Below are 26,262 nucleotides of genomic sequence, written 5' to 3' on the forward strand. Positions count from 1 at the left end.
GCCATGATGGAAAGGGTTGCTTCTGTAAGAGCTTGCAGCACACCTACATCAAGCATTCTTCCACGATTAACTTATGCCAGAGAAGAGGAGCATGAGCACAGGGAAACAAGTGGAATTTAAAATCGCACACCAGAAGACAATCATTGGCCTTATTTCTCTTGTTTACCAATCCAAGGGAGAAGACTCTCTGCAGGTACGACTAAAAAGTCACAACTAAAGTAACTTCATGCACAGGGATGAAAAAGAGCCCTTGAAACATGATGTAAGAATACACTGCAATGTAAAGGCAATTAAGAACTGGGCTTCCTATAAGGGGATAAGAGGTTGTAATGAAGTGGTGCCAGGGTAGGGATGAAGATATGTTATGAAGAGAGGCCAGGGTAAAGATAAAAGGGTTAATGGGTAGAGAAGAAATCCAAGCCTCTGCATGGAGACAGATCATGTTCACCCATTTCTAGCGTTGTTGGAGGATCTGGCCATTTGTAAGTTGCTATTAGATGAATTACCAAGTGCCAGATAGGAAAATGTGTGTTTTCAGAGAATGGAAAGAAACAAGACTCAACCTAGGTAGCCACCGCTGTGGATTCAGAATGTGTGCAGACATGCTCCATGGCTGTATTCTTCTGTGCAATCAATTTGGTGGGCAAGGATTAGAGAATAGGGCCCAATCCTGGTACACCAAGGCTGCATTCATGACAGATTTCACACACACCATGTAAATGTAGTATACTAAAAACTACTCATGCACCCGGATGCCCACAGGGACCAACATCAGATTTTAGCTATGTGCTCATCGACATTTGTTGAATTTGCAGCGAGGATGTTTACAAACAGGAACTCAGCCCAACCTCAGTGAAGGAGGATGTGTTCTTGCGATTAGTTAGTGAGGAACATGGGCACTGTCTAGCCCCTCGCACAGGTGTCCCTCTGCTGTTAACTCAGAGTGGCACTGATCTCATCTGCTCTCCCCTGCCCTCCGTGAGAGGGCTTGCTGCTGTGCATCCACACCTTGAATGGCTGTGGTCTTGCTGACGGCAGGCAACCTTTGATCACCGCCGTTTTATTTACTCTGGCTGTGTCTGAACCAGAGTATCTAATTTGCCTACATCAACAAGGTCTGAGAGACCATGGTCTTCACTGCTCACAACCAAGAGAATGAGTGTACCTTTCTGAATGTGTACACTAATGCCTTTGGGCCTGTTGTCCCATTATTGGCCCACGAACACCAGCAGCAAGAGCACTTCTATCGTTTGCCCACAAGGGCCTTCTCCAGGAGGCTCTGGCTTGCATGATTGCATGGGCTGGGTCTGAGTAGGCCTTGTCTTGGTTGCCTGCATTGGGCAGTTCGTAGTGACCTTGGCCTAGCTTTCTTACTCTGCCTGGTTCTGAACCACCCTGTCCCTCTAAACTCTGGCTCTGTGTGGCCCATGTCTTGTTTGCTTCCACGCCAACGGGCTCCTAGAGGGTCTTGTCTAGGTATGCCCTCAACGGCCCCTCAGAGCGGCCCTGGTCGCGGTGCACAGACCAGGCTCCTCTGTGCACCCTCTGACTTTTCTGCCCAAAAGGGGTAGCCCCGATGACCCTGGTCTCGTTTGCCACCATGGGCCGCGCTAAGCACCTCGACCCCAGAGCCCCCTTACAGTGGCCCTTGTCCCCTCCACAAACACCAGCAGCCATGCGCTGCTCTGCTTCGCTTCCTGCACGCTCTCTCTGGGCCTAAAACGGCCTTAATTTTTTTATTACCTGTTTGACTCTGCTGCCTTATTGCTCTCTACCACTTAATGGTTCCTGTAACCGTGGAAACGAAACGAATAAATGTCCACATGAGAATGAAATGATTAAACAGGTCGCCCTTGCAAAACAAATGTGCGCCCCGTGTAGTCATTTGTGTATACAGCAACTGTTAGCAGTGCACACTTGCCTGGCATGGAGGCTGGCCGTGCAAAGCCCCGCAGACGTCTGCCCCGGGGAGGGGCAAGGGAGTGTTTGTGCCACCTGTCGGACCGTGGGCAAAGTCTGGGGCAGAGCAGACTCCGATCTCAAGGAAAGTTTGTGACTTTCGGAACGTTATCTGCGCACACGCACAAAGCTTCGGTGTGCACTCTGTGCCAGGCACCACGCCCTGCGCCCTGACGGGAAAGCGGCACCCTGCCAGGCTCATGACAAACAAAACATGGGCAAGGTCAGGCTCGCGGGGTTGCACCTCAGCACTTTACAGAAATTGGCCCTCGGACGGAGAAGCCTTGAACAGCACCCAACGAGCCAGTCCCAATGAAGTGGCAGCGAAAACAAGTGCTGGCAAAGCCAACAGGCCTCACATTTTAGACCTATTGACTTTAACAATGCTGCTTGCCGAAGGTGCCAACATCAGCAAAAATATTTTTTGATTATACTGTGCAGCATCGGACACAAAGAAAATAAAAGGAAAAAAAGCATGTTGCTGGTGACCGTGTCATTTTGTTGGAGTGCAAATATATAATGATGCGGGCACCTTTTTAATACCTACACATCAAACATCAATCGTAAAAAAAAAAATTACCATTTAACTAGCGCTTTTTAAGGCAGAGGGGCAGTTAGCAATTTGCTGCCTGCCCCAGCAAAATATATAGAACATGCATTGGCATTGCCAATAGGTCTCGCTTTTGGGACCTTATAAGTATTTAGTTATGCAGCACAATATCCTTGGTGCAACAACATCAACTGCTGCATGGCTGAACACTTATAAGGTACAAGGTTTAGCCATGCAACAGCTGATGTTGTTGCACCAAGGATATTGTGCTGCAAAACTAAATACTTATAAGGTCTGAAAGGCGAAACCTATTGGCTATGCCAATGCTTGTTAATATGGACATTCTATATTTGTTTTTTTTACTTTATCAGGAAGGGATTATTAGGCAGCTCTATTACACATTTTGAAGGGCTTTTTTCTTATATTTACTGTTTAAGGTATGTATTGATAAGAGGAAGAACTTAGTTATAAGGGAGAAAATAATACTGGCTTTAGGCGATTTTCAAATTTTTTGACCAGGCTATGACATAATACTGGCCCCACAATTAAAAACAGTTCAGGTGGCAACCCTAGTTGGCTGGAAGGTTCATTTCAGAAACTGGCACCGTAGTATGTGTAAAGTGCTGGAAGGGGACCACCCTACTTATTGAGTAGTCTGAGAGGTCACAAGTTTCAGTCATAGATAGCCCAAAAAAAGCAAGCAGGTCGGGTTGATGCGTTTCCAGGACTCGTTTACTGACCATGACTAGTTAGTTCGGAGGCTGGTGGGAGTAGAAACAGTCCAAAGATTTCATAAAAACCTCAGCAGATAATAATGTTGGTGCTTCACAACTGAACCTGCCTCCACAAGGTGATTGTGCTTTTTTAAAATCAATAAAAAGTGACTTTCGCACTGTGGAAAACGTATCACTCTGCACCTGGTGGGGATGGGGCACTCGGAGGAAAATGAAGATCCAAAATACTCTAGGAAAAAAAAATTCAAGTTTACCACGGTAACATTTTAAGAAAATCGCAATTCCGTTGCCATTTTTAGCCTCTAAAAAAGGCACCAGTTTGCGGAAGTGATAACAAAGCTAATTACATTTTCATTTTTTTGCACAAAATATTAAAACAATTTAAAGAAAAAAATGAAAAACAAAAATAATAAAGTATAGAAAAGGACCCGCAGTGCACAGAGCAAAAGGACGTGCGCAGTTGGAGGGGGGGAGAGAGGCTGCTTGGAGTGGGTTGGGCAAAGCCCTGTGGATAATCCCTGCTGCGTTCAGCATTCAGTGATTGGCACCAGCGTGGGCTGGGGGCATCGGGTGAAGGCGGCAGGCAGGGCCCTGTGACAAACCACCGCTATGTTCAGCCAAAGGCCCTGTGCAGCTTGCAACAGATAATGGAAAAAAGCCTCTCTTATTAATAAAAAAAAAATAGTTTTAAGGTTCTGATTCGAATGCAAAAAACCATTGAAATTCACCAGTTACGGTATACAACGTGTACAGTTAAGGCATGTGTTGCACACGCATATTTTCTTTATATGGGTTATTATAATATCTGATGATATTGAAAATACAGTGAACATATTTATGCTGAGTTCTGCAAAATGTAACCAGTCCCTACAATGCCATTGAGCATTTGAATATTTTTTAGATGCATTAAAAAACAAGCGCGCGTGAAAAGCATTGACCGAGAAGGGAGAAAACTTAATAGAATTATAAAATAAACAAGCGCGCGCGAAAAGCATTGGCCATGCGGGCGTCGAAAGTTAAAGAGATCGCGATCGCGATGCACTTAATTACCCGTGACGGAGAAAAGACAGATGACGTCTGCGTGCGTGCACGCTCGCGTGAACGCAAGCGCTAGGCCAGCCAAAGCGTGGGGTAGCACTTTGAAAACCCCCTTACTAAAAGTCAAGCAAGCAGCACATGCGCTGCTCTAGGCTCGACCTAAAAAAAAATCCGGCAGTAGAATGGGCGGGGTAAAGAGGAGTGAGTGTGGGTGGAAGATGGAGCAAAGCAGCAGGGAGTGGGCAGGGGAGATCAAATAAAGCTGTATTGAAGGAGGAGGGGGAAAGCAGCACACAAGAGAGCACCACAGAAGTGAGAGGAGGATCACATGAGGGAGAGAGCAACACAGAGCATGCCGCCTGGAGAGGTTGTCAGGGAAGAAACACAGGAGACGGAGAGCAAGCAGCACACGAGGGAAAGAGCATGTGCGGATATTTGGTGGGGAAGAAGCACACAAGGGAGAGAGCTGTAAAACACATGCACTCTAATGGAGAACTTAACCAAAAAGAAAAAGGGTTCCCAAAAAATTGAGTAGTGGAAGGATACAAGTCAGCCAACCCAAAGAGGCTATGCTGAAGGCGGAGAGGGACGACACAATTAAAGGAAGGCAAGCCACTGAATAAGAAGCAAGCACACAAGAGTGACAATAAAGTAAGCCAACTGTAAGCAATGGGAAGGCCGTAGCCCCACTGAAAATTCTTGGTACGCCCTCAAAAGGTCTTGGGCAACCAGACACCTTGCATAATCTGGCAGGTCAGACCTAAAAATCATGCATGCCTTTCTTCATACAATGTTTCGCACCTCAGGGGTGGTCTTTTAGCATCAGCAGCAAATGGATAGGTTTTCCCATTCCTCCCCGTTTGAGACGCGGCCGGCCCGGATGGGTTGTAGGCGGCATGCTGTGTTAAAGTATGAACTGTCTGCTTTGACTTCGACGGTGCGTTGCCATGCTGATATCTTTGTGCAGTAATCAGCAGGCCCGCTGGGTTGTAGGTGCTAAGTGCTGATGCCATTGTAGATGTTCTTTCAATAAAAAAGATTTAAACCTAAAAATCATGCATGGACACAAGACTCTTCATCTAACCATAAAATACCTATCACAGACTTAATTAGACACGCACATTTAGAAGAGGCCCTGCACAGAGAGAAGAAGCCTCGTAGAGACTGAAGGGGTTCCACACAGACAGAAAACCTATAAAGACAAAAGGTACCCTAAACAGACAGAAAGCAATGCACAGACCAAAGACAAAACAGAGACAGAAGAAGACCCAGAGACAGAAGATGACCTAAACGGACAGAAGACATCTCACACAAACAGAATGCTTCTCATACAGACAGAAGATGCTGCATATAAGTAAAGAAAGCCACATACAGAACACACCCAAACAGTCAATAGAAGCCTGGTAGAGACAGAACGTACTATGAACATACAGAAGTAGCCCAATGAAGACAGAAGAAGCCCTACAGAGGCAGAACACACCATGAACAGAGATAAGATGCCCCACTCAGACAGAAGACGTACACAGAAGGAAGGCTCCATTAAAAGACAGAAACCTCACATAGACAGAACACACCTCAAACAGACAGAACTTACTGCATATAGGCTGAAGAAGCCCTAAACTGACAAAAGGAGCCCTAAACAGATAGAATGCACCTTGAACAGACAGAAGAAGCCCCACACAGACAGAAGATCTTCACAGACAAAAGGCACCTCGCACAGAGATGCTATATATGCACAGAAGAAGAACCACGCAAAGATGAAGTCCCAAAAGGCACAAGAAGATGCCTGCTCAGCCACATACCTTGCATGTACACCACACTGCACACACAAAAAGTCCTGCACAATACACCCATGTACACAAGATGCCTTGCACAGATGTCAGGCCCCTCGCACAGACAAAGCCCTACATCGAAAGATGCTACAGTAGGACTGACATTTGAGCTTTAATGTCTTTAGATTTGTTTGGGAGAAAGTTTGTGAGTAGTCAACAGCCTGTAGCAATTTCTTGAGGTACCAAAACATGATCTTGTCACTGTGTGTAGACCGTCAGAGGTTCAGTATTTTTGTTTATTAAACGGGTGGGGGTGCTAAAGGCTGTCAGACTCATCCCATATGTAGGTCCAGACAAACTACTTTACTAAATTAGCAGCAAATCAAATTTGTATTATCTGTGCATTGACCAAGGAAATACTTAGGATACAATTTGCGATCATTTATTTCACAATTTTCATTAATTATCCCACCCTTTTCTATCGATGATTTTACAACACATGCTCACTGGCTGCCCCTAAATAAATAAATAGGTGTCAAAGAACAACATCTCACGCCTCATTGATCTGACACACATATCAACATCTTAGGTAAATGACAAATGAGCAAGCACAGATCAACACCTAACACCAAAAGAGACAAACAGCCTTCCAGAGGTACAGATCCACACACGAACATGTTTAGCCTTCCGAGATGGAAGGGTGTGCCTGGAGAGAAGGGTGTACACAGAGATCCACACTCAGGGTGGTGGAGATGCAGGGACACACACACTAGCATTGCATGCCTGAAGAGATGCGTGGTCAAGAAGACCTCCAGCTCAAGCTTGTGGAGATCTAAGGGAAATCGCCTACATCTCAGGCCTGCACTGAGGGACAAAAACTCTCACCAACTTCCTGTGCCAGCCTGCAGATAAGACCTTAGCAGAGGTGTCTCTCCGACACTGTCCTGCTGTGACTTGGAATTTAGGATGCACCTTTGCACCCCTTGATAGGACCACCGGGGTACGATGTGTGAGGATTTGGGACCCCCCATAAGTCAAAGGGCGAGGAGATGGTGTTTTCCCTATGAGGCAGGTCCTGCTCCCGACACCTCACAGCAAGTGAGCGACCATGGCACACTATCTGGGAGTTTCCAGATGCAATTACCGAAAAGCACAAAGGGTTCATCTTTTAGTACAAAATGTTCTGAAATAAAACAAGAAAAAAAAAAACAAACAAAAAAGCCGCAAGAAATAATCGTCCCGAGATGCATGGAGCTTGCCAAAACAAGTGCACCCCGCCTTGCCTGGCCTACCATAGGAGAGGACCGGTGCCAGCTCTGTGCTGAGGTGACACAAACTTTCCAGATAAACCAGATTTACAACAACTTCCACAGCACTCTTGACGAAAAAAAAGGTTTACAGGTATTTTTGTTGAATATTTGAGCTGTGAATGCATTTCTGGTTTAAAAAAAATGCCCTATTGATAGGTTACGAAACGGAGAGCTCTTCTATCCACAAAGCATTTACTGTGCAGAAACCGCAATATGGCTCGTCTGACCCACCCACAGAACAGGTGCAACTGCAAGAGTGCACGACCTCCCCCCCCCCCCCCCCCCAAGACAGAGAACAGTTGCATCGTTGGCATGGGCAAAGTCTGGGCTTTCCACAGACACTCACTCGTAGGGCTTGTTCAGCCTGGCTTTGCCATCAAAATAAGGACTCGCCCAGTCCTTATGCTATAAACACACACATATAGATACAAACAAATGCAAAAACACGGCACAGGAGCTGCACAAGATTCTGTAACACAAAAAAGGTACAGCTCAGCAGCAGGAGTGAACACTTCCCTCTCTTATATAAGATTTACAACAAGGAGCTGAAGTGGCAGCCTGCCTTGTAGGGAACTAATTAAGTGCAGGGCAGCACCGCAAACAATCCTTAACAGGTAGAGCACAGCCAATGACAAAAAGAATGCACACAGCACCAGATTACAAGGCGTGCAGTACATCTCTAGGATAGTGAAGATCTTTCATCTAGGGCTCTGGCCGCCGCTGTACTAGACGTCCGCGAACTTCTAGAGCATTTTTGTATTGGCCAGCCAAGCTCACATGCTCACTTATGTTTCTCCAACAGCCCGGTTGGAGAAAAGGCACAGGCTCCAAAGCACTGACTGAGCCGCTCAGACCAATCCTGCTGCTGCTCTCGTGTGAGAGCAGCGTTTGGATTGGGTGTGGAGCCTGAGCCCTGAGGGCTCATCCCCTTCTGGCCCGACGGCTACGAAAGGAGCAGCGAGGTGGCCATCAGCAGAGAGGCAGGTGTGTCTTTTATTTTTTATTGTTTTAACCCCCCCCCCAAACCCCTGCCCTCCTCCCACTGCCAAACTACCACTGAAGATAGGCAGCTACCGCCACTGATATTTAGCCCTTTTTGAAGAGCTCAAGAACCCCTTTCGCACTTGGAGCCTCCAAAATATGTACCACACAATTAGGGACCAAACAATGAAATACTGTCTCAACTGTGACTGCTCGATCTCTAGATATAGCTATTTGAGTTCCTAAAAAGCTCTAACCTTAAAAGCGAGTCCTTTGGGACTTCAGGACCACAATGCACAGGAAGCTTTTGACAGCAAGTGACCTGATCTGAGACACATTACCATTAAACCTGCCTCACCGTGAGGTCCCAGTACCCAAATTAGATCAGAAAAAAATCCTCTCCATGAGCTGGATGCAAAATATTGGTCAGTTTCTCCAATTAGGAGTAAAGAGAGGATCTGTTGCCCCTTTTTACACAGAAAAGTGTTCAACCATAGATCTTAGAAGTCTTTGATATCAAGAAATTGTTATTGCATTTTATTTAAAGTCTTGGGCCAAAACACCACAACAGTAGTGAAGCTACCGAGTTATCTTAAAATGTCGAGAAAAATCCTGGGATACACCTGCCTGACACTCTTAAGATGCACTGTGCGCTAACACGGCAGCAATTAGCGAAATTTAGAGTACTTCTCAGTAATCGTGGAGCCTGCCTTACAGAGACACACAGTCTCAAAGTATAGAAAGTAGCCACCATATTGTTTTAGTGTACATTGTACTACGTTAAGCCTGCTTGGGGTAAATTTGGAACCATATATGCTAGACATTCATCTGCACGGTTGTGCTCAGGTTTGATTCCTTTATAAAGACATCTCTCTGACATGACACTGAGCTTTCAGCGCGATTGTGAATGTGTTTTGTTTTATTTTCGCACCACCTCCACTGAGTAAGCCTTGATTACCTGGCTGCATTCCCAATGTTCATATTACTGACGAAGGCCATTGCTGGCCGAAATGCATCAGGATGATGGAACCATAAAACAACCTGCATGCTGGGAATTGTAGTTGTTTTGACTACGGAAATATGTTATGTTGTGAAATTAACAATATAGCAAATTATCAACAACAACCTGAATAAGAGTATTTTTTGAGCGTTTTTCAACTAAACATTATTAACCTCTGGTGAGGATTCCACAAATCAGCGCCCTGGGGACATATCCCAAAAGTCTTTGGGAATGCAGCCGGACTTTCAAGATACCACTCGCGTTCAGAGAGTGACTCCCAGGCGGAACTGAATAAACTTTTCAATATTTTCCTTACACACTGGCTGTGCAAATACCACTGTCATATAAGCCTTGATTACGTCATTGAATTTACTACAACAGAAGCAAGCTATCGGTTTCGGAAAGTATTACAAAGAATGTCTCAGCATGCAATCTGAAGAGGCAAACAGAAAAACTCACCACTCTGGAGAAAGTAGCTTGGAAAACCAACATATAAAGCTCTAATTTATGTACCACTCCATGTACTCACCTTGGTAATACTTGATTGACTGCTGGCACCAATAACGTATTTTGCACTATTTTGTGTTCCACTACTTAGAGTGCTATTTATTATGAGCTCTGGGAGAGTTATCATTCTACTTTAATGGGCATTGGGCAGATAGAGCGCTACTTTAACAGGCAGCATGGTGCAAGTGTGCTACTTTAGCAGAGTATAGAGCTGATGGGTTCAACTCTGGTCAGCAAGGGGTGTTCCATGTCAGATTTTCAGGGTAGCCACCGACTACGAAACTGATTGGCACTTAGGTGTATGTGTGTAACTTATTCCATATGGGTATCCTGCTAATTTGGTGTATCTATGTAAGGATGTTACCATAACACTTTCAAATAACTAAAATGCCGATCTGCAAGTCCTTGGTGTGCTCCTCTGGGGTTTAAAAACAAATAACAAACTGTTAACAAACAGGAGTCACCTCTAAGTTTATGCTAGCCAAACTCCATGCTCCAAATAGCTTGGGCGGGGTGGGAGGATTGGGGGTAAATCCCAAGTGTCCCACTCTAATCTCATGGAGAGATCTCGCCCTTGCCTTGCCAGCACGTGGGGAGACGGCCTGTTTAGTAGCAGTCTATTCTGCTTTGAGGTACATCCATTTTGCTGTACCGCTGAAGATGGGTTTGGAACACTTTGCTGTCACACTAGGTAAAATCCATGCAGCCCACCCCCCATAACTAGATATTCCTTCCTCCCATCAGAGTGCGGTAAGATTGCATTAATGTATGAAAGACTCAAGAAATGTATTCCTACCATATCCTGAACCCACAATAACCCTGACACGTAGCCGTTGTTCCCTCTGGGGAGAATGCCAGCATCCTGTTTGATCAGGTAAAGAATTGTTTTTTCTGGTGTCTGGTTTTGGGCTTGAATATACAACCTGTCTGCCAATACAGTTGTACCAGCGAGAGAGTCGTAAAAATAACCCTTTATCAATGGCTCAAATTCCAAACAAAGCTCCTTGACTTGAATAAAAAGCTTGAAGTGCCCGCTATGATGTTGGGGTTACAGGAAGGCTGCTATGCACAGGCGTTTAGCGACTCAGGTGTAAAAGAAGCTGGGCTATGTCAAAATATGTTATCTCAAAGGAGAGGACCTGCAATTGGTCTCCTTGAGTGTAGGGTGGCTCCAAATGATGTGTAGTGCACAACTCTACCTAGGATTGTCTTGAAGCTGTGGCTACGACAGGAGCGCCCTGGTTTCTCAGGTCACCCCACTCTCATGAATTCACCTGCCCCAGGGAATAAAAGGATTAAGCAAAACCCAGAATATGTACATAATTATGGATCCGATATCTTATGCATCGCCCACATCTACATAAAGAGGGCTACACTTACACGAGTCAAGTATACCATTGTGATATTTTATTTGTTGTTTGTGGGTGTTGTAAAGCACATACACCACATCTCAGCCACATCAGAGAACTTCTATGTATTGAGGGATGGATTAAGAGGAAGCTGAGCTGGCCAGGCGGAGAATGCTGCCAGCTGATGTCCTAATTGGCAAGGACTGCAGATTAATATAGTCTGGGTGTCACCAACCTGCTCGCACTGATTCCGAATGTGTTCCCCTCTTTACAAATACACTTAAGTCACGATAGGCCTGAACAGGAATGAAATTAAATATGCTCCAGGATGAAAAGGGGACTACAAGAAATAGCCAACCCATACACATCGGTGTTAAAAGGAGGACTGTCAAAAGAAATATCACCATGACCAGGCTCCCTCATTATTCTGTCTAGTGTGCAGTCCAAACCCAGAAGCAGGACCCCAACACACATGTGGCTCTCTGAGACCAGATGAAGCTGTCTGACGGGATGTGACTAAGGTTCACCCAATCTCCTTCAGCCACTTTCAGTGAGGGTGCCCCCCTCCCAAAACTCCTCAATAGCCTCTCTGCCATGCACTTGAGGATCTGCACATGTCTATGCCCTTCTCCTGTGGTTCTGGGCATGTGTGAGATATAGAGTTCTGTACATGAACTGGGCTATGAAGATTAATATCTTCAGGTAAGGCGCCATGCTTCCAGTACTGGGTTTACGTCTGACTGTATGATCAGTGAATTGTTACAGCAGCAGCTGGCTAACTTACTGATATGTACCAGAGAGGACTAAGACCTGAATCACTGTGTCCTTCTGACAAAACAGCAATATGCCAACTTTTTGGAGGTGGGTGATCAGGTATAAACCTGTTGCCGCCGTCCTTACATACTGGTAGTCCACTGACCGCACACTTGATGCCCAGCTAGTGCCTAGACCATAATCCCTACTTCCAAGTGCTGCATTTCTAGCACTCGAACACTTTCATGGACCTACACTGACGTGCACAACATGAGTAAAGAAGGGCGCTATGTCTTCGATGTTGCTAGAGAAGCTCCAAACAGAAAGCACCATGAACGAAACCCCTTCAAGGCTTCCTGTTCCAGCCCTCCGAGGAGGACCCTTCATGGGAATAAGAAACATAAGCCCTTCTGATCCGCTAAGGGCTAAGCTGGAAAACAGGAATATAATAACAAAAGTGTACATTATGACCAGGGCGACTTGAATTATGCGATTTTGTGGCCAGTGCTTTTTTTTTGCATAATTATGGATTTGATGCATTTGCCACATGAGCCATCATCCGATGCATACCTTGCAGACTTTAACAAAAAAATTATAAGAGCTCAATCGGATCAAAGGTTACTAAAAACGCGGCAAGCAGTGGAATACCCTTAGCAAAGGTTAACTGGCATCTTTCAGTCGCTTATTTCTGTATTTGGTCGTTAGACTGGTGCCAATGAGATGAACTGTCTGCCTGGACACTACCAGCATGTTTAAAAACTACAAAATAGTGCAGTGATACGATCAAAAACTACGCAGGATTTTGAAGCATTGTTGGGTGCTCCCTGCCGCATAATTAGAGAGGCCAGGATTATGACTGCCCGCTAATCTGTATAGTCTGACCTCGGAAGCTACTGCTCAGAACCAGCACAACATCTTGCCCTAAACTCTCGTTTTGGACCGTGTCCCACGCAGACCCTCGGGGAGGGCTGAATAAGCACCACTTGCTTTTGGCGAGGGGCACAGGAGCGGAAGGCAGCAGTGCCCGAGGCTCTGCGGTGTAGAGGCAGCTGTTGACGCAGAGTGACCGAATGAGGGTGGGGGCAGCTCGAGAAAAGCAAATGTACCTCACAGCCCTCCTGGTTTCTGGGCGGTCTTCTCTCGGAGGACGCGTTGTGAGCCCAGCCTGGAGGAAGGGGTCACTCCTGAACCCCGGCCCTCAGCAGGCCACCTGTCGGAGAACCCGGGGTTCGTGGGCCAGGACCCCTGCTAGCCGGCGCGCTGTCCCACGGCGAGGCATTGGGGAGAGCTGCTTCGTGCCGGGGCCGCACATCCCGGCAAAGCGTCACAGGCCGAGTTCAAACCCAAAATTAGAACATTTTCAGGACACGCGCTCTCCGTCCACACCATCGCCTGTCCCTGTCCATCATCGAGCCTTCAGGTTCCAAAGTAGAGACTTTACGACATTTGTTCAAAGAACTAAATGCACCGAGAGAAGGGAATGCCAGTTCCGACTGCCCAACACAAGGCTCCACTTGGAACGCTGCACACCAGCCTCCTTTCTCTCCCTACACAGCAGACCACCGCCTCCTACTCTTCAAAGTTTACCAGGAGGACTCTCACTACAACACAACACACAAAACCCCTTCCGCTTCATTTTATCGTATCCATTGAAACATTTATATAGCGCTCACGACTCCGATCTGGGGCCATGAAGCACTTTCCTACATGGATAGCACACAGCAGTGGCACAGCACCCCAGCGTTCCTCCTCTAAAACAGCACTCCAGGCATCACCACCCTCTCCAGGCAGATCACACCAGGGCTACTCTTCCTACACTAGAGACCAGACCCCCCCCCCCCACCCCCTCCCGTCTACACAGCCCAGCAGATCCCTTCTCCTAGGCTCTTCCACGCCATGCTCTAGGCCTCTAATTCCTACACAACACATAAGGCCTCCTCATCCTGCATTGCACACTTGACCCCCTATTCTACCAAGTACAACACACTTTTGTCACGGGGTTACCTGGGACTGTGGCTCCTGCATTCTAAAGACCACTAATGTAATTTTGTTTTGTTTGTGGTTCCCGATTTTCCCCCCTGTAGACGTTTTCATACAATTCCATGGCTTGTAGCTAGTGAGCTCCTGATAGACCAAAAATACTTCAAAACTCGATTGCCCCATTTCGAAGTGATGGCCATGAAAACTCCAGCAACTTGCGCCACTCAAAAAGAGCCAAGCGTGATGGAGATGAAAACATGGCAACAGGCCTTCTCCATGTATGCACCCAAAATCAGAAGCAACATTCCTGTACCCACCAGGACCGCCCCAACTCCGCTCCAATTTAGGAAACCATGAAACACATCTCTTTAAAGAACACTACATCAGGAAGAAGTACCTCTTCACTACAACTGCCAGAAGCCAGCGACCCCATCAATCACCTCTCGACGGTATCCTTGTCTTTGGGCTTGTACAGTGCTCAGCTTTCTTTTGTCGTGTTTTGTGCTATACGAATACCACATCGCACATGCATACATATACATAAAGATCAGGCCGAGAGACAACTTCAACTGTCTCACCAACTCCCTGTGACCCAAAGCATCTTAGGTAAGAAAATACATACATAGAGGGGGTTTCAGTCAGCCACCTACATCCATTGGGCAGTTAAACTATCACTCACATATTGCTCCAACCCACAGCATAGGGCAATGGGTCTTTTACACTGTTAGTTATGACATTTTCATGATCACAGGTGCACAACACGTAAATACTAATGGATTTAAGTGCCAGAGATAGAAAGGCAATACTTTACTTTTCCCAATACATTTTTCTTCCCAGTATTAAACTTCTTTTTTTACATTTATTTATTTTTTTACATTTTTTGGTATTTTTGTGTAATTCACATCCAACAACACAGTTTCTTTGAGCTAATGAGAGCCATATTTTTGTGATGCATGTACACCTGCCTCCGAGGACCTACCCATTCTTTGTAGATACAATAGTTAATTATTTTAATTTAAACTTTTTTTTATTACAAACGTAGAACTTCCGTGTTTAGGTGACTATGTGTTTGCTTTTTTCTTCTTCTTATGTTTGTGGCATACACTTACAATAAAAAAAAAAATTTCATATAACCATTGCAAAAGTTTGCCAATGCCAGACCAATTGGTTTTAACAATATTTGTTTCTATCGGGCAGCCCTACCTGATAATTCGGATCTAAGGGAGACATCAGGGCACTGGTTGTCATTACGACCCGTTAGCTGCATCCTGTCGCAAAAGCACAGTTGCCAGTCAAAATCTGTCCACCCCCCCCCCCCAATGGTGCCCTCCTACTGGACTTTTGGAACTAAACTACTCAGCAGTAGCCAAACCTTTTGAACTACTCACACTCCAACACTAGGCCTAATTGAGACCTATAGGTATAACTGATCCACTGACTGCTATCATGGAACAAAAACTAACAAGAACACAGACCCAAGCCCTTCCAGGTGCTCACAAAGTTATGTACTTTTTGCTTGCATTGGGTTGTGTTTGGTCGCTTAAATTTACACTGGGTTGTCATTTGTTTTCAGTCGTATCCGAGTGAACCTAAATGCTACGCATGTATTTTAGTCTTGTTTTAGTTTAATCGTTCTGCTACTAAATTTGTGTCTTAAAGCTGGATTAAATGCAATTATAATATAATTAAACATGGATTCCTTATCAAAGGCATGTATCTGTCTGGCCATTGGGTCTTCACTGACTGTGACAACCTGCGCTAAACTGTATCAGAGACGAACTATAGACCAACTCCTCCTCGGAAGCATTGACTGCTCGACCACAGCGGCTAGGGGGCAGTCTATTAAACTAAGGAAGTTCTGCGTAATCTTTGCACGGAACAAATCCAGGGCTTTGGAGAGTGAGGTGAAATGACAACAATAATGCCCATGTTTCCCTTCTGCCCAAGATCAAAAGAACCGACCTACCCTTTCTATTGTCAAATTCCCTACTGTTCAACACAGATCAGTGCCCATCATGTAGAGAATTCACTCATGTGCAAAACCCGAAAGGCACAAGTTACGGAGAGCATGAGTTCGCATTGGAGGTCAGTCAATGATAGCTCTCCTGGAGCCAAAACCATTTTCTCCATTTTGGTGAAAACTGCCACAGTTTCTGAGAAATCAGCGGAGGCAGGGTGGCTTGTCGTGATCTTCATTGCCCTCTGTTACCCATGGTGAGAAGTGTTTCTAAAGTCTCATCTCCAGTACACAAACACCTCCCTCGCATGACCCTGCCCCATAAAAAAGCTGCTCATTTAATTAAAAAATGTAAATTCGCTGTCATCTCAGGGCCTGGTGAGTTAGGACGACATCAGCAGCTTTTATTTCTGAAGACAGACAATTGATTCAGCTGTAAAGAACTGGCGGAAAGGGAGCAGAAGGTCTCCTGAATTCCCCGAGGTCGGGGGTCTTCTTCCTTTACTCCTAACAACTGATCCACAAAATGCAGGAATGGCTTCCCTTGTCAGCCACCATTGCTGTTTTGGCATGGGCATGGGCATGGTTCCCCATCTTGCTGGGGCAGCGAAGGACATAGCATGAGAGGGAGCACTGCACATGCCTATCACTGGCTTCTGGTCACTGCCTAATCATTCGGTCCCCTGCATACTTTACTGATGCTGACTTTAAAATGGGTAGACGTGAGCTGGGCGCATCTTTTATCTGAACTCTAGCCGAGTGCTTGATTCCACCTCTGCAGCTTCATGGCTCAGTGTCATCCAGGTTTTAATAGGACTTGTAGTCTGATTTCCTATCAAATGCTCAGTTTTCATGGGTGACGTGCCCGAGGTCACTCCTAAGCACTCAGTGCAATCTTGACTTTAGGGTGTTGTACAATGTCCCTTCTTACTTGGTTCTTAAATATGTTCTTATGGGAATGTCTATATACTGAAATGATGTAATTGTGAATGTGCTTCGGAGAGCTACAGTCAGATCAGTGTTACATTGTGCGAGCCCGCCTGCCATCTCATGCTACTGTGCCCACCCCCATAGTAACATTGGCCCTTTGACTATCTTCAACAACAACAAAATTCCCATGCATTTTATGGCAGCCATCTTGGTTAAGTTATGCCACGGTGAAACGATCTGGAGTCATTACTGGGAAACCTTAAGGACAAGACACTTCTAGTTTTCACCACTGAGCACCAAGTTAACTGCTCTATTAACGTGGGTGTGCATTAAAAAGGTTTGCACATGATAAAAGGTATTGTACATTTGGTAATGTTCTAGAATTGTAAACAAAATAAGTATGCTTCCTTTAAACAAACCTCTTCTTGAACATTGACCTATACTGACCCAGTAACCTGTGATAACCTGTACTAGAAACCAACATATACCCCACCTCCTATGAATAAACCACGTGCACCACTGGAAAAGTGAATGAAATAAAGGGAGTCGGAGCTAACCAGTGCACTCCTGGGGCCAGACCTATCAAAATGTTTCTGCATTTTGTATCTCTGGAGAAATGTGTTGTAACATAAGTTCCCTAGTGTTTATTATTTCTGCTCAACAGGAAGAACATAGAACATGTGGTTTTAACACCGACACTGGTAGAGGTTCCTTACAAAGCACAGGGTCTGGAGAAAAACACTAACAGTACACAAGTGCTGTGCCGCAGGTCTATCCCATGTTTGCCCTGCACGTATTGAAGTCAATGATGATGCATTTCATTCTGAATGGATAAAAGACTGATCAATGACCAAACCGACAGTACCAACCAACTGTAATCATTGGCCCATCCTTCCACGCAAGTGACTGCTTCCGAAGCCTACCTTCAGCACAAGGACTTATGCAGACAAGCAGGACTCGAGCAGAAAGTGCATACATGACATCCTCGACGTTCTCACGCCCATTAACAAATTTCTCTAAATCCAGGTCATCCAAGGCCTAGTATCTCCTGTCAACCTGCATCCAACCAGTGTTTAACTTGTCATCCACTCCCAGTCAGGCATGTGAGTAATCAGTGAGTCCAAATATTTGACTATTCCCTCCTTCCCTTAAAGAAAGTAGTGCCTTAATAAACCTGCGGGACAGGCAGTCCTGGGGCAAAGGAATGAAGTGCTTGCCAACCTTCAATAAAATTCTTACATCATTGCAAGTTTTAATTGTGCAAAATTGACTCTGTCCGGTGGCACTAAGCTCCCCACTCTAATCACCTCTAGAACTCTTTGAAGGGAGTTGGTCTAATTTAAAGCATTTGAGAGGGAGCTCGGTCTCTGATCAAGTCCTTCGGAAGGATTTTGGTCTCCTCTGGAGCTCATTCACAGTTCTGGCATGAACCATGAATCGGCTTACAACACAATTTGCACCAAATTTCAGAGCCAATTGCACAGATATCCATGCTATTCCTAAGCACAAGTCCCTACTGGAGTTACCTGGAGGAATTTGCACCAGATAAACTGGTTGAAATGGAGATCTGTCAGCAATTTTACCATTCAGCAAAATTAAAGCTGTTCATTATTCTCCATTCTGACCTCTATCAGTGCCCACTTCAGTTAATAAGAAGTAAGCACTAAAGAAATATGTCTCATCTGTGTGCTTAATACCATGTGCTGGTGACTAGCTGAGTGACATGTTTCTTCTGGTGGTGCTTTAAAACCGTTCAGTAACACTTCCTACCATTTATTAGACCTAAAACAAACAATTGCTTCTCTGTCTTATTAGACTGGGTAAGTGCCAAAGAGAGATGGACTCCGGGTCTCAGTGGCTTTCACTTCACTTGGATTACAAAAACTGCCTTTGCCCATGTTTGTCTGAAGACCCCCAGAAGCTACAGAAGCTGGTGTGTTCTTTAGTTCTGCAAGGCGGAACATGGTCTCATAAGCACCAGAGATGGCTTTGGCTACCATCTTCATCTATCACTCTACACAACTCTGTTCTCAGAGACGAGATTCCGGCAGCAGACGAAAAGCAGAGGTACATCAATACGCAAGAATCCTATTAAAGAAACAAGCCTGCAGTGGTGGGGCCCTCAAATGACTTGCCCCAGTTCAGAAATTGCGTTCTTACCAGCCTTTGGTAATCTGTCGCCCTTTGATCGCCACACCCAGGCTCAGACAAGCTTGCTTTGTTTGTCATATTACTCACAATTTTAATCAATGCATAGTCTGTTGAGGTGTTGTAACACCCACAAAGGGCGCACAGCTTCAGCTTATATACATTTCAGGTTACTGCTCTTCACTTTGGCAAGTTTTGGTAGAGTTACCGCTGAGTACCTATGTTCATCCAAACTATTCACTTCTCTGCTAACTGTGCATGGACTTTCCTTTGCCTGGACTACACTATAGTTTGTGGGTATACCTTGGCAAACAAAAAGCAAGCGTTAACAGTGTGTGCCGATACAATGTCATACTTAAGATCTCCCTCACTCAAAACAACTGCATCTCCTTGTTACTCAAGTGCCATGCCATACACAAGACTCCGAATACTCCACCTCATGTACCCTAGATTACTAGAGTTACTCCAAGCCGTGACTTTTCACTTCTTGATACAAGAAATGACTGTGTATTATGTTTTAATCCCATGATGTTCTCGATTACTCTTGAACGACCCTGGATCTTTACCTAACACCCAAAGCTCTCACGAAGTATTTGAGTAATATGTAGTGTATGTGGATAACACAGTGCCTAGTGTCCATGGATTTCACAGTGCATGAATTACTCTGTAGAGTCAGTGAATCGCAGGATGTTTCAGATTACGCAGCAGAGCATCAGTGAATCTTACAATACCTTCGGTCAACCTATAGCCTCGTGGACCTCAAGATACCTCAGATTAATTTGTAGAGCCCATGGACCTTCCTATAATATGATTACTCAATAGTAGGTGTGGATCTGACAATACCTTAATTACTCTGTAGTGTCATGGATCTATTGATCTGATTACACTTTAGGGTCCATGAATCTCACAGGCCCTCCAATTACTCTGTAGTGTCTATGGACCTCACAAAGCTTTGAGTGCTATGTCGTTTACATTAGTCTCACAGGATCTCCAATGACTGTAAAGTCCGTGGATCACACACCGTCTTTATTACTCTGCAGAGTTTGTGCATCTCAGCATACCTCCGAGTATCCTATAATGCCTCTGAATTTCACTACACCTTGGTTACTCTATAGTGTCTAAGGATCTCTGCATACCTCTAATTACTCTGTAGGGTCCGTGAATATAACAAGATCTTTGATTGCTCGTGATTAATATTAGCATTCGAGCATGTTATGACATTTGCGTACAAATACACAGCTAGGGTAATAAAAACAAACAAGCAGGGGTAATCCCAATAGATCTGAGTTTAATATTGTAATACATGCACTGTTAGCACATCAGCATGAGCCGTACAGTTAGCAGCAAACGTGGGTGGACAGATGGGACTATTTTTCGATAGTAGTCCCTCATGCACTTCAATGCAAATGTGGCACAGAATTTTCTGAAAAGTCTTCTTTCTTAAGATGTGGCCATTTATTGGCCTTGGAGGATCAGTTCATGGGCGTACTATAGTCTAAGTTGATGGGGGCAGGAGGGCTCTAGCAGATCTCCATGTATTTCTGTGTAGCCCATGGACATTGACTCCCCTCCTCGGAAGACAGATCATCAGGAACACCCTGGGTACTCTTTGGCACACTAGATTCTATCTTGTTCTAGTTCTTGTTCCTCAAGAAGCTTCTTTCTCCTTCATGAGTTCTTGTCTAGGATCAATTGAATGGAGCTTGGACAAGGACTCAGTTTATGGAAAGGTTCTCCAAATACCCGGATTACTCTGTATAGCCTAGAGGTCTCCCTATACCTCTGATGACGAGGGAGTGTCAGCTTTTAAGTGGGAGGATTGTGTGGGGGTGGTGTAATGGAGGATAGGAAGAAAGAGTGAAAAGGCTGCACTGAAGAGAAAAGATGACGCATGAGAAGCAGATAGAGGATGTAAGAAAGCTGTGGGGTGAAAAAGAGTGTAGGTGTCTAACAAATGTAGAGACTGTGTAAGAAAATGGGGAAAAGAGCGAGTGGGACTATTTAGGACACTCGGAAGACCACTACCCCCCCACAAACCCTACTAATGTTTGATTCAATCCCATAGTTTCAGAATTGTAACATTTGCCATCTAATTATTCACACACAAAATAATTGCTGTTACTAATTTATTTGATACTGCTCCTGGGAGTTGGCAAAGCCAATCAGTCTGGCTTGGTTTAGTTCGATAGGTTAGATGCAATAACAACAACAAAGCAACAGAAGCACCCAAACAGGTTAAGTGGCACACTTTCTGAGCACGGGATTTCAGTACAGCTGTCTTAACCTACGCTCTTACTTACAAAGCCCACGCCTCTTGGAAAGGATGCGTATTTACGCTTGTTTGGCCACTGGTGTTTGAGAAACCCCCTACCTATGTCAACGCACTTAAGCACTGAGCCATAGTGTCTGTGGCCACAGTAAATCCGATTGTTCTGTAGCCATAATCCAATGACGCTTTCGAATATTGCGTATTATGTGGGTATGCCACAATGCCCATGACTGGTGCCCGCTACTCCTGCAGGCCGAATGTCCAGCCAAGGACAGCTCTTAGGCTGGGCGGGAGTAAATGTGTGCGGATACTAAAGTACTAGGATGTTTAGCAGAGTGAGTACCGCACTCTGCAGCCTGCGTGGCCTACAGTCCGCAAGAAATGTAAGCTCTACTTATTCCACGATTCACCAGCAGAGGGCGCATGCTTCAGAAACCCGGAGGCCTACCATTAAAAGAAAAAAAACACATCTTGGCTCGAAGTGCGGCTCACACGCGTGTGTAAGTTGTGATCTGATCCTCTGTGGGGAGGCTCCCGTCCTGGCACTGCGAACCTCTTAACTCTTCGTTCGCTGCGCAGGGAGGAACCCTTTAAAAGCGTCATACAGGGCCTCTCCCTTGCAAAACCCAAAGACACCTGACGGGTGAAGCTGGGCGAGGCTCGCCGCGGACGGGCACCCATGTAGCGCGGGAGGCACAAGCATTGGCCTGGACAGATCTGCCGCTCTCAGGCTGACACAGAGTGTCAGTTGTCCCCTGGGTGTCAACAGAGATCACCAGGGAAACGTAGGTGCATGTGCTCGAAAGAGACAGCCCAATGGAGAGACAAACCGATTGAGATCCCCAGGAAGAGCCTCCAGGGCAGACCGTCCCTCGCTCTTCCTTCTGCCCTGGACAGACCGCCGTGCACAGGCCCCTTCCACCATGACAGACAGGAGGGTCTGCAGCCTCCTGGCAGACACAACCACACCATGCTGTGGACAGACAGACACTACCTGCCGACTTCCAGAATAGACAGGCGAGGGCCTCGACCACAGCCCCTGCCCTCCTGGTAGCTATAACCTCAGCAGCAACATGCTGGCCCACGGGACACTCACTCGCTCCCTCTTGCCTTTCGGATTTAAAGAGCGAGGGCGGGCCTCACTAAGGGCCTCTGTCGCCATGGGGAGATAGTGCTCACTCACAACATGCAGGCGGGCACTCATTCGGAGCCCCGTCTCCCAAAAATGAAATGCGAGGCCCTCACTGCCGTCACGGAAAATGCATGCTCGCCCACAGTGTGCTGCCCCTGGGAACAGGCTGGCACTCACCCACAGTCGCCTGACTGAGGACAGGCTGGCACTCACCCACAGTATGGCCCCCTCAGATCAGGCTGGCACTCACAGTATGCTGCCCCTCAGAACAGGCTGGTACTCACCGACAGTATGCTGCCCCTCAGGACAGGCTGGCACTCACCCACAGTATGCTGTTCCTCAGAACAGGCTGGCACTCACCCACAGTATGCCCCCCCCCTCAGAACAGTCTGGCACTCACAGTATGCTGCCCCTCAGAACAGGCTGGCACTCACCCACAGTATGCTGCCCCTCAGAACAGGCTGGCACTCACAGTATGCTGCCCCTCAGAACAGGCTGGCACTCACAGTATGCTGCCCCTCAGAGCAGGCTGGCACTCACCCACAGTCGCCTGACTGAGAACAGACTAGCGAGGGCCTCACACATAGTCCCTGACGCCACACAAAGTGCAGGCCCTCCCCGTGCCTGTCCCCATAAACATAGGCCCTCACCCGCCTGTCTCCAGCACATGCAGTCCCTCGCCCTCATGCTCCCCAGGCAGGCGCTCACTCAAAGCCCCGTGTGACAGGGGAAGGCAGCCACAGACCCACTTCACGCTGCTACAGGCCAGAAAGACTCTCAAACGCAAAATATGTCCCGACCACCTACCCTAGTACATACTGATTCTCACTGATGCCGCCTGTCGCCAGGACAGACACTCGCCAAAGACTTCCGTCCCCAGGACAGACAGGTCCCCTTCCACAGCAATCCGGGGTTTGCCCCTGGAAAGTTAGGCCCTCTACCACACAACCTGCCCCCAGGACAAGCAGGCCCTCTCACCCACAGCCCTATGCCGGAAATTATGCCCACTGTCCAAAGAAAAGCTGGGACATCATTCGCACCCCCAGATCAAACCGCCTCCCTCATCCCGGCGTGTAATGAGCAGAACTATGCGTGTCCCAAATACAGGACATTCCTTAATGTTTATTACAGAAACCAGGCGAGCCGGACGAGGAAACGAGGAACTGGCACCGCAAGCCACCCAACAGGATGGAAGTGCCGCTCGCCACCGAAACTACTCAGCAGGAATTTGGAAGCACCCACCCTAGGTGCCCGCCCACACCAAAACCACCCAAAAGAATACGAGCCGCCCGAGCGCCTGTAAGCATCAAAAACAGCCCAAAGCAGCCCGCGCGTCCCCGCAATGCCCCAGACACCGAAAACTACCTACGAACATCAAATGAACCGTACTAGCACTCCGTAGGAAACCACCCGACAGGAACAAGTGCCCACCGTGGACAGCCATCAGAGGGACCCAGGAGCCCCTTTCAGTTCCCGTCACTAAATGCCAACAGAAGACACAAAAAATCCGCCTCCAGTGCCCTGCACCTAAAGTCAACAGACGCCTAAAGTGCCCCAATAATTAGTCCCATCATCGAAAGCCACCTGAGGGACTCTGGCACCTCCTGAGTGACCGCAGCACATCCTTTGCACCCCCGCCCCCGTCACTGATTCTCTCTTACCCCCATTCCGACTTGTCTCCTGTCTTCTGACAACAAGTCACCCCTGCCCCACCTCAAGGCCTGTCTCCTGTCCTCGGCCACTGTTTGGGTCGCCCCGACTCAATTACTCCTTCTTTTAATCTCAATCAATGTGCGAGTCTCCTGGCCACAGTCCCTCGCTGGGGGTCACAACGTACAGACATCACTGTCCATCTTCTGCCACTCCCTCCCCCCCCCCCCTGTGATCCAGGAATGCCTCCTACCTGCTGACGTTATTGAGGTCTCTTCCTTCCTTCATGACCCGTCTCCTGTCCTCCGTTACCCTGTCTCTCACCATCTGAGTCCCAGCCTCCATGTCGCTCTAATTCCCTCGAGACATGTTAATAGCCGCATGAACTTTTTCGTTGCTTGTCTCTTCAAACTCTGATCGTCTGTTTTAAAAACAGCCCTGTCTCGAAGCCGTGCATCCTGTCACTCTAACGGGATGTCTCGCTTCTGCTTTGAGCTCTCACTTGACTCTCGTGGGCTGTCTCTCGAACTGACCCCTCAGTGCCCCCTCGACAGCAGCTTGGCTCTCAGTCTCTGCCCCGTCACCTTCGCTGCACGGCCATAAACACAGTCATTACCACAGTAACCTGCCGGCCGGGTGCACAAGTGCACCGGGCCTGCCCGCCGGGAAGAAAGGGGTTCTCTGCGCCCCCACAACTTCCCCGCGAGCACTGAAGAAAAAAAAAAGTGCGAGGGATTGCCCCGCAGTTCGGTCGCCAGTGCCGCTTCTGAAGGGCACCTTCGCAGCGGCCCGAGGTGCGCAGTCTGCCCTCCACCTCTCGGGGCCCTTTCCTGCTGTTCTCAGCCTCTCTCTCGGTCCTGTGCGCGTCTGCCCTTCTGCCTGCACCCGGCAGCCTCAGCTTCAAGGCTGCACCCCTCGGCTTCCGAGACGTGCCTCCGTCGCCCTCCTGGCCTGTGCCTAGCAGATCCCATACCCATCAGGAGCTCGGTGACCCCGGACCTGTCACCTACGACAACACCCTCCCTGTACCCTGCACTCACCCGCCCCGCAGACTCCCATACGAAAGTTTGAAGTTTTAAGTATTACCCCCTCAGGAGACAGGATTCACCGCCGTCCTGTCGCTCTATAAGGGAGCTTTAACTCATGCAAACCCCGGATCTTCTTGGAATAAAGGGGTTTCTGGGGTCCCTTAGCCCGCGTTCCCACCCATCCGATTACAAGAGATCAAACCGGGTTGCCACCTTCCTGTATTTTACATGAAACCACGGCGTATCGCAGAAGTCATGGATTACAGCACAGTGTGGGGCCCCGGGGATACAGGAGGTGCGACAGGGCCCCGTAAACAACCGCCGTTCCTCGTCCTAGAGTCGGCGCTCGCATCCGTACACTATTCAGAATAAATGAACTACTTTATGACAAAACCCCAATAAGCCAGGCGCCAAAGTCCGCTCTTTGGGGGTGGAAGATGTGGTTGCTGGACAGAGCAGGGGCCCCTGGGGCCAAAGGTCAGGCACTCTAACTTCTGGCAGAGTCTATAGGAACACAAGTGCGGGAGCGGGGCTGCCAGCCGCACACTCACAAATAACACATCATACAGTAGACCACAGGACAGGACGGGCGCATCCGGGCCCCAGCAGCGCCGAGGATGGAAGCGGTACTCACCATAGTCAGAGAGTCCGAAGCCCAGCTCGCTTAGGTAATCAACTTTCATAGTACTCGGTCCTCCGATCGCAGCCGATTTGTCCCCAAAAAGAAGTTTCTGCGGAGCCCGAGGTCATCCCGGGGGGGTGAGGGCGGGGGCAACGGGACAGGCAGGGGGCAGGGAGCAGGCAGAAACCCCCCTCTCCGGCCGCAGCAGGTGAAGGATCAGCCGGTGCACTCAGAGCCTCTCCCAGCCCGGAGAGGGGAGGAGAGAGGAGGAAGGGGCGGAAGCATGGGGCGGGGCGGAGAGGGGGCGGGGCCAGGAGGGAACTGACAAAAGGAGGGGCAGAAGGAGTGTCCGAGGGAGGAGGCTGAGCACAACACAACGCTACGGAGGGACTCCGCGCGGAGCCTGGGACAGGGCTAGGGAGGAAGCGGGGAGCGAAGGCAAGGACACCGCGGGAGAGAGCGGCGACAGGGACACTGGGGCGGGGAGAACAGACACTGGAAGCGGACACAGGGACACGGGGGAGAGAGCGGAGACTGCGACACCGAGGAGAGAGCAGAGGGAAGGGGGAGAGAGCAGATACATCAGAGGCAGT

At 47.6% G+C, this 26,262-nt stretch overlaps 1 protein-coding gene across 9 annotated transcripts in view; it reads right to left on the minus strand.

Annotated features, from left to right (window-relative positions):
• The window catches only part of CASZ1 (castor zinc finger 1), a 220,049-nt gene extending 194,132 nt beyond the window's left edge, over positions 1-25,917 (minus strand). For 7 of the 9 annotated variants that reach the window (XM_085609857.1, XM_085609856.1, XM_085609853.1 and 4 more), the window contains exon 1: positions 25,682-25,917. In XM_085609857.1, the coding sequence (XP_085465983.1) occupies positions 25,682-25,730 (49 nt within the window). In that variant the 5' untranslated portion in view covers positions 25,731-25,917. Of the gene's footprint in view, positions 1-13,059; positions 13,280-25,681 lie in introns of those variants that run through there. The other 2 variants (XM_085609855.1, XM_085609850.1) reach the window with 2 other exon arrangements.
• Positions 25,918-26,262: the final 345 nt, after the last annotated feature.

This window comes from Triturus cristatus, chromosome 1_2 (genome assembly GCF_964204655.1).
Source record: "Triturus cristatus chromosome 1_2, aTriCri1.1, whole genome shotgun sequence".
Classification (NCBI taxonomy): Eukaryota; Metazoa; Chordata; class Amphibia; order Caudata; family Salamandridae; genus Triturus; species Triturus cristatus.